Source organism: Schistocerca nitens, chromosome 1 (genome assembly GCF_023898315.1).
Source record: "Schistocerca nitens isolate TAMUIC-IGC-003100 chromosome 1, iqSchNite1.1, whole genome shotgun sequence".
NCBI classification, from domain to species: domain Eukaryota; kingdom Metazoa; phylum Arthropoda; class Insecta; order Orthoptera; family Acrididae; genus Schistocerca; species Schistocerca nitens.
This window is the reverse complement of record NC_064614.1, coordinates 980827831-980835869: the sequence shown is the minus strand read 5'-3', so window position 1 is coordinate 980835869 and position 8039 is coordinate 980827831. Positions and strand designations below refer to the sequence as shown.

Genomic DNA, 8039 nt, shown 5'->3' with positions numbered 1-8039 from the left:
GGAAGGTTTATACATTCACAATATTCAGTATCTTGTACATTACCGATTTTCTTCTTGCATATAACAACAGCTACACGTTTGTATTTTGACGTACAGAAATAATTAGTCAGATCTAGTCCCTTGTTATTATACTCTGAATACTTGGTTCATTTAGCCCTTGCTAATTAAGGCACAATCCATCTGGCTTTGTTTCACTCAGGAGTATTTCTACTTCTAGTTTTTTGTTGCCTGGGTATTTAATGATACAGTCAAGAATTAAATGTTATTTTCTTTTTGATGACTTCTGTGATGTTGAAAATCTGATTTAATTGGAAAATGACATGTGACCACATTGTATTCATTATTATTTATCTTGTCTCTCTTCTCTTTTGTTGGCTGTCGTGTAAAAAAAATCTCCACTAAGTACTGTGGTACTGCTCGTACTCTTTGCGAAGTCCACCTTGGTTTCCTTTCTGTTTGTGCAACTTTTGATGAATTTGTGATTGTTGCTTTTTCGTACTTCGATGTAGGGGACTGATGACCTCAGATGTTAAGTCCCATAGCGCTCAGAGCCATTTCGCACTTCGATGTATTTCATATTCTTTTTGCGGTATTGTGTCTGATGGTTTATTTGTTACATTTCATGCTACTTCAGCTGGTTCTTCTGTTTACACATCGTGATCTTCCTGTATTTTCCTCTTTGTTCAAGTACTACAATTAGTAATGCGTTTTAACTGTGCATGTTAAACACGTACTGACTTCCTAAGGTGATGAAGAAGGGGATGAATTTACAAGTTTTAATTGCCTATGGAAATATAGTATCAGCTTTAACTTTTCCGCTATGCGAAAGACACGCCATTTGCCAGTAGGGTGCTCAGGTATGTTGGCCAGCACGAGTCGCAGTGTGCGTATGCCTGCGCAAGTTTTCAATGCTTGGAGTTACGCGGCTTTAAGCAAGAGTAGCAATCAAGATGTCTTCGTTGCAGAAGTTATTTGTATTGCGCGGTGAAAATATGAGATTGGTTATGTCTTACATTTAACATGTACGCTATGTGAACTGTGCGTTGGTGTGTTATAACAGCGTGATTGAAGATAATTGGATATCAGGAATTTATTAACCACTCCGCTTCCACATATTAACGGTGCATTTGGAAATATCGTTGTTCATGTGAAATTAAGCTTGTACCCGGTCCTGTGGTTATGACAGTAAACAATTTTTCCATACAATGAATATATCTCAGAATGACATATTGCGGACCATTGATCTACTCGATCAGTCTGTAAATATAAGCCGCAAGCCACCGGCGCGCGAGAGAGAAAATGTAGCAAGGAAACTGCTGGAAAGCTTTAGGAAAGGTTTGTTGAACAGATTGTTTGCTTTTGTATATGTGTGCACAATATAGGTAGTACTATGACTTACATCTGGAGTTATACACTGCGTTAGCATCTTTCCCAGACTATTGATGACTTAGAAAGCCAGTGTCCTATTAGTATACTGTGGCAGTATACCGTCGAGATTGTTGCGTAAGTTGAACTGACAGTGCCTTGAAATCAATTGCAGAGTAGAAACCTAGTACATACATGTTTTACATCGTTTTCCTTTTTGTGGTTATTAGACAACAGTCAATCTATCCGAAAAACGAGTCAAAACTCCAAACCTTAACTGATAAGTTAATTTCGTTGTGGCGGTTTTCAGACCTTCACTACTTAGTTAATTTCGGTGCGATGGTTTTCGGTCTGAATACGGATTTGATGCAATTCTCTGCACTGCTCTATCCTGTAATGGGCTCATCTCTGAATAACTGCTCTGACCTACATCCATTTGAACAAATTTATTCAGTTCATGCCTCGATCTCTCTCTGCTGCCAAATTGACAATTCTTTGATGCGTTTGGGGGTATCCTATCAACTCATCTTTTTAATAAAACTGCCATTATTTTTTCCCTCAGTTTGATTCAGCTCTTCATTAGTTTCTTAATCTGCACGTCTATTCTTCTGCAGTAGCACAGTTCAAAAGCATCTGTTCTCTTCATGCCTGAACTGTTTATGTCCACGCTGAATTTCTGTACAAGACTATACTCAACACACATACCTTAAAAAAAAAAAAAAAACTATGCGATGCTTAAAAGTTTGGGATGGTAACAAATTTCTCTTTTTTCAGAGATTTTTCTTGCTATAGCCAGACTGTATTTTGTATCCTCTGTACTTTACCGATAAGTCGTTTTGCTGCCAAAATAACAAAACTCATATACTGCTTTTAGTGAGTCATATTCTGTTCTAATTCTCTGAACATCCACTGATTTAACTTGACCCATCATATGGACTAATTTCTTCTCACTGAAGTTTACTTCCTTTTCCATATTTTCCCATGGTTTCCTTCATAACTTGCTTAGTGTACAGGGGAAATAAATTGAGCAGAGGTTTCAGCCCTATCTCCCACTCGCTTTGCGGCCAGTGCTTCCCTTTCAAGTTGTTAGTCTAACTGCCATCCAGTTTCTGTACAATTTGTATGTTACTTTTCACTTCCTGTATTTTAGCCCTGCAATCTTCAGAATTTCATATTGTATGATCTAGTCAACCTTCCCAAAAAGCTTTCTTTAAGTCTACGAATAGTATAATCGTAGATTCACTTTTCTTTAACCTATCTTGTCCGATTAGTTGGAGTGTCAACATTTTCTTACATGTTCCTAAATTTCTCAAGAATCCAATCTGAAGTTCCTTGAGGTTGCTTTCTATCAGTTTTTGCATTGTGTCAATATTTCGCAGTCCTAACTTAGTAATTCATGGTTCAGTAGTATTCACACCTGTCACTGACTGCCTTCCTTGTGTTGGAATTATCCCATTCTTCTTTAAGCCTAATGCTATTTCATCTGTCCCATATCTCGCACACCAAATGGAAAGTTCTGTCATTGTCCAAAACGTCTGTTACTCAGAGGGAATGTTGTTCACTCAATGGGCTTTGTTTGACTGTACTATCAAATTTTTCTTGCACTATCATATCTCACATCTTGTCTTCATTTACTTCCTCTTTGTGCATTAAAACATTTCCTTAAAGTTCAGTTCTCTTCTTACAATTCCTTCCATTTTTTAACATTTCCTCCTTTGCTTGTTGCACTCTCTGAGCTTTTGATATTGAAACAGCAGGTTCTCTATTCTCTGGAGGTCTTTTTAATTTTATTACAGGTAGTATCTATCTTTCCTTTACTCATTTATTTTTCTATAGCCTTGGATTTGTTCACTAGCTGTTCATACTTACTGATTTTGCATTTCCTTACAATCTTGTTTTTGATGTCTGTATTGCCTTCTGCCTGTTTCTTTTGATGCATTTTTATAATTTCTCATTTCATCTCTGTTGGTATCACTGGATTTCTGCTAGGACTTGCCTTTTCTTCAACAGTTTTATCGTATGGTAATGTAAACCATTTCATGTTTTAAAGCTACCAGTTCGTCTTCTGTTGCATTCTTTCCCTTGTTTCAATCAGACAACATCTAATGCTTCTTCTGAAACTTTCAACTACCTTCAGTTCTCTCAGTTTATTCTGGTTTCATCTCATTGATTTCCTACATTTTTGCAGTGTCTTAAATTTTAATTTGTAGTTCATAACAAGTTATGGTCAAAGTCCACCTCTGTCCGTGGAAATGTCTTACAGTTTGAAACCCGTATTATCATAAAATAATTAGTCATAACTTTTAAATTTACTGGCATTTTGACTCTATACCATGCTGCCAGCATGAGAATGGTAAAGCTGGTGATGAACAAATATGGGTAGGGGCAGACAGAGCACATAATAGCTCATAACAGATAGCGGAATTGGTGGGTTGCTGGTAGATACTAACTTCCAGTCTAACAAGAGGGCTCATGTAACCAGAACTCCTGACTTAGGAATTTTTCAGAGTTCTTATGGTAACAGTGACAGAATGCATGTTGTCAGCCAGAATGTATTTTTAATCGTTACAAGGAAAGAGGGCAGCTTTGAGAATTTCCCCTTTCTATATTCAAAGAGGTTTAGAGGGCATTTCTGGCACTCTAAAACCTATGAAACGAATGCAATGGGATGCTGTTGGTAGAAACTTCTACCTGCAACTTTCTCGTTGGGTGTGAACCATTCACCACCTTGGCTTAGTGAAGTGGCCCATGTTAACCTTATCCTTCATTCGCTTCCTAAGGACACTACTACAGCCTCAATCTATCGCCTTCAATTTCACGACCTTCGTGTGGAAGTTTACTATGGTACCTTTGTGTACACTGGTGGCTCTCGGACTGACTGTGCTTTTCTCATGGCGCCTGTGAATTTTGATGTCAGCTTCCGGCACACTGCTCAGTATTTACAGCCGAGCTCTCTGGCCACGGAGTACATCCAGGGATACAGACTTTTCAATTGTGTCCTCTGCTCGGACTCACTCAGTGCCCTTCAAAGTCTATGTGCGCTATACACCGCCAGTCCCGTAGTGCAATGGCTCCAAGAAAACTGTCACTTGCTCACTCTTGGTGGAGCCACTGTGTTTTTTATTTAGGTTCTTTTCATGTCGGTCTGCCAGGAAACGAGGCTACTGATGCTGCTGCCAAGGCTGCAGACCTCGTACACAATTCACGAGTCCATATGTTCCCTCCGATGATCTCTGTGTTGCTGTCTGTCAGGAGGTGGTGTCCCCTTGGCATCGCCAATGGTCCTCCCTTCACGGGAATAAGCTCCGGCTCATTAAGCTTCTCCCAGTGGCTTGGACGACCTCCTCTCGGCCCTCCCGCTGGGAGGAGGTGATTTCAACTCGGCTGCACTGCCTTTTTAGCAATCGTCATTTGATAAGTGGCGCTACCCCACCATTTTGTACACATTGCGCCTAAGTTTTAACTGTCTGCCACTTCCTGACGGAATGCCCATTTTTTAACCATTTATGTTCCCGCATGGGTCTGCCATTTGCGTTATCATCAGTTTTAGCAAATGACGCATCGACTGTTGGCCATGTTTTACTTTTATCCATCGTAGCAATATGGTGAAGGAGGCATTTAAATTTTAGTTTTGGACATCTGTTTCGTACGGTGTATTTTATAGACCTTTCTCCATGTCTCTGTTTCTAGCCATCTTCTCTTACGTCGTTTGGGATTGATGTGTAGTCATTTTATTAACTCCTCTCTGTCTTCGTCTTCTATAGTTTGACTTGGGTGTGTATGATCCCAGTTGTTTTTTGTGCCCTGGACCAAAACAAAACCAAAACCAAGCACGTGTAGTCAGTCAGTGTGGTGGGGCTGTTATGTTCCCATCAGGCTGAGCCCCCTGACAACACAGGGATCACACTACTGATACCTGAGCTGTTCCCTCCCCATGTATGCCAAGGAGTGGATGCTTGTCTTCATGGAGCATCGGAACTCCCAGCAACGGCTGTGGTGCGAGGTGGCTCTTGCTGTGGCTGGGTGGTGCCCATGGCGACAGCCCCTGATTGGAGTGGATGGTATTAGCGCAGATGCTTGGCTCATGAAGTGTATCAAGCTGCAAAAATCTGGCCGTTCTCAAGCAGAAGTTTCTTTGAGTGGTGAAGGAACATTCAATGCTGCTTCATATGACTCATCAGCCTTCCCTTCCCTGACTACAACATGGGAGGGAGCTTGAGGCTCACCGTCTAGGGATGGAACACTTTCCCTGCACTAGGATAGATGGGGACACATTCACAGCCACAAAGCAATTGATTTTTGTGGAGAATATTGAGAAGAGGTTTGGTGAAATGGAGTCTCTTAGTAAATATGGTCGGGCGCTCTGTTGATAAAAGCTGCTTCTGCCACCCAGCCCGCAGCCAATTGTGCCTGTGATCGTCTTGGCAATGTCCCAGTGTCTATTACTCCTCACCAATCTCTGAATATGGTCCAGGCAGTGATTTTTCATAGGGACCTTATCCTGAAAACTGATGAGGAATTCCAGGCTAATCTGGAGTGACATGGCGTTCATTTTGTTTGATGTGCGCAGAAGGGTCGCAGAGACAACCGCATCGATACCGGTGCCTTCATTCTGTCATTCGAGGGGGCTATCCTTTAGAGAAGGTTAAAGTTACATGCTACAGAATGTTATGTGAAGCCATACGTCCCACCACCATGAGGTGCTTTCATTGCTTGTTTTTTAGGCATATATCATCCCACTGTACAGCGGACCCTCTATATGGTGACTGTGGACACCCACTCCATGAGGGGAAGCCCCTGTGTTCCGCCACCTGTGTGTGTCAATTGTCATGACCAACACTCCTCTCACTCGCCGGATTGCCCAGCTTACAAGAGAGAAAAGAAGATCCAAGAGTACAAGTCCCTGGATTGCCTGTCTTAAGCTGAGGCTCACCAAAAGGGAAATACGGAGGCGTCCGATCGCTCCCGTCTGCTTTGACCCATGACGTCACAAATATGGCGGAAACGACCATAAACCATGATTCCAATATGTCGCATATGAAGTCGTTACGTACATATTATAAACACGAAAATACATCGAAAAACAAACACACACATGTTCTACAAAAAGCCTAATGACACTAACGGGACAAGCGCAGGAACTTGGGTTTTTTGGGTGGGGACAAACTAAATACAAACAAATTTATACACCCACCCCCATACAAAACCACGCAAAACAATGAAAAAAAACAGACAACACAAAACTCCCCAAATTTCACTAAACACAATATCATCAGGAATCTGACACATCCCGTGACCTATATAGCTGAACAGCAGCTTCCGATCCCATAAATTGGGATCGAACACTTCCCTTGATCTACATAGCTCAAAAACATCCTCCAATACCAATACCAACAGCTACAACCACACATTGTAATAACTCTTCCCTCTACCCCAACACACAACACATACACTAAAAACTTACCATAAAAAAGTTCCGGCACCACAAACTAGGTTGGCCACCTCAATAACCCACCCAGCCACGTGCACACACACACACACACACACACACACACACACACACACACACACACACACACACACACACACACAACCAACAAAAAATGCTCAACCAAAAGAAAGACCCGACCCACCCACACCTCTCAACAAAATAGATCCTCCACAACTAAAACACAGCCGGCCGGGGTGGCCGAGCAGTTCTGGGAGCTACAGTCTGGAACCGCGTGACCGCTATGGGCACAGGTTCGAATCCTGCCACGGGCATGGATGGGTGTGATGTACGTAGGTAAGTTAGGTTTAAGTAGTTCTAAGTTCTAGGCGACTGATGACCTCAGAAGTTAAGTCCCATAGTGCTCAGAGCCAACTTAAACACAACCCCACCCCCCCTCCCCACTCACAAACACTCTAACACGAAATAAACCACCCACCCCACCCTGAGCTGCAGCCAGCCAGCCACCCACCCCCCCCCCCCTCCCAACCAAACCACCCTAACTAACCACTTTCGGCCTATACATTTTACTAACAGCCCTTAAAAAAAACCTGAAAAACACAATAGCCCTCAGGGACACTCTTCCGCCAACAGTACTCGTCAAAATGAGACTGAAGGTTGGAAGAGCGCCTCTTCCCCGTCCCAAGAACTGACTTAACAGCCCCCACATCCCCTCTATAGTATTTGTGCAAGCCCCCGTCTCATAATGTTGAAACTCTAAGCTATAGTTAACGACTAAATGATTGAATCCCCTCTCACCCAACCCCCTATATGAAGAAAGCATCTGAAACTACTGTGGACCCCAGTTCTATGTACTCCTCAATTAACCCCACTAATTCTGCCTTAGACCTCCCTTGCACACCCCTAAAAACACATTCAGAACACCCCCCCCCCCCAGAACAACAGCCCCCCTCACCCAGACACCAACCACAGACTTATCCCACCCATACTTCCTCTTCCCAAACTGCGACTCGTCCACCTCCACAACCCCCCCCCCCCCCCCCACCCCAACTTAACCCTGTACTTAATAAACTCGGAAAACACTTCACGGCAAAAAGAAAACCAATCAGGCACACTCCTCTCACTCACACTAGTCTATGCACGCAAAAACTATGTGAGCATCTATAACAAAAATAATAAGTCATCAGTACAATCTTGCACATGCCCAATCTAGACTTCTCGAACC

The 8039-nt window shown here is 42.5% G+C and overlaps 1 protein-coding gene across 1 annotated transcript in view; it reads left to right on the top strand.

Annotated features, from left to right (window-relative positions):
* Positions 1-971: 971 nt before the first annotated feature.
* Positions 972-8039, top strand: part of LOC126195148 (nuclear pore complex protein Nup107) — a 236670-nt gene continuing 229602 nt past the window's right edge. The window contains exon 1 of the mRNA XM_049933656.1: positions 972-1335. Coding sequence (XP_049789613.1) covers positions 1206-1335 — 130 coding nt within the window. The 5' untranslated portion in view covers positions 972-1205. The remainder of the gene's footprint in view (positions 1336-8039) is intronic.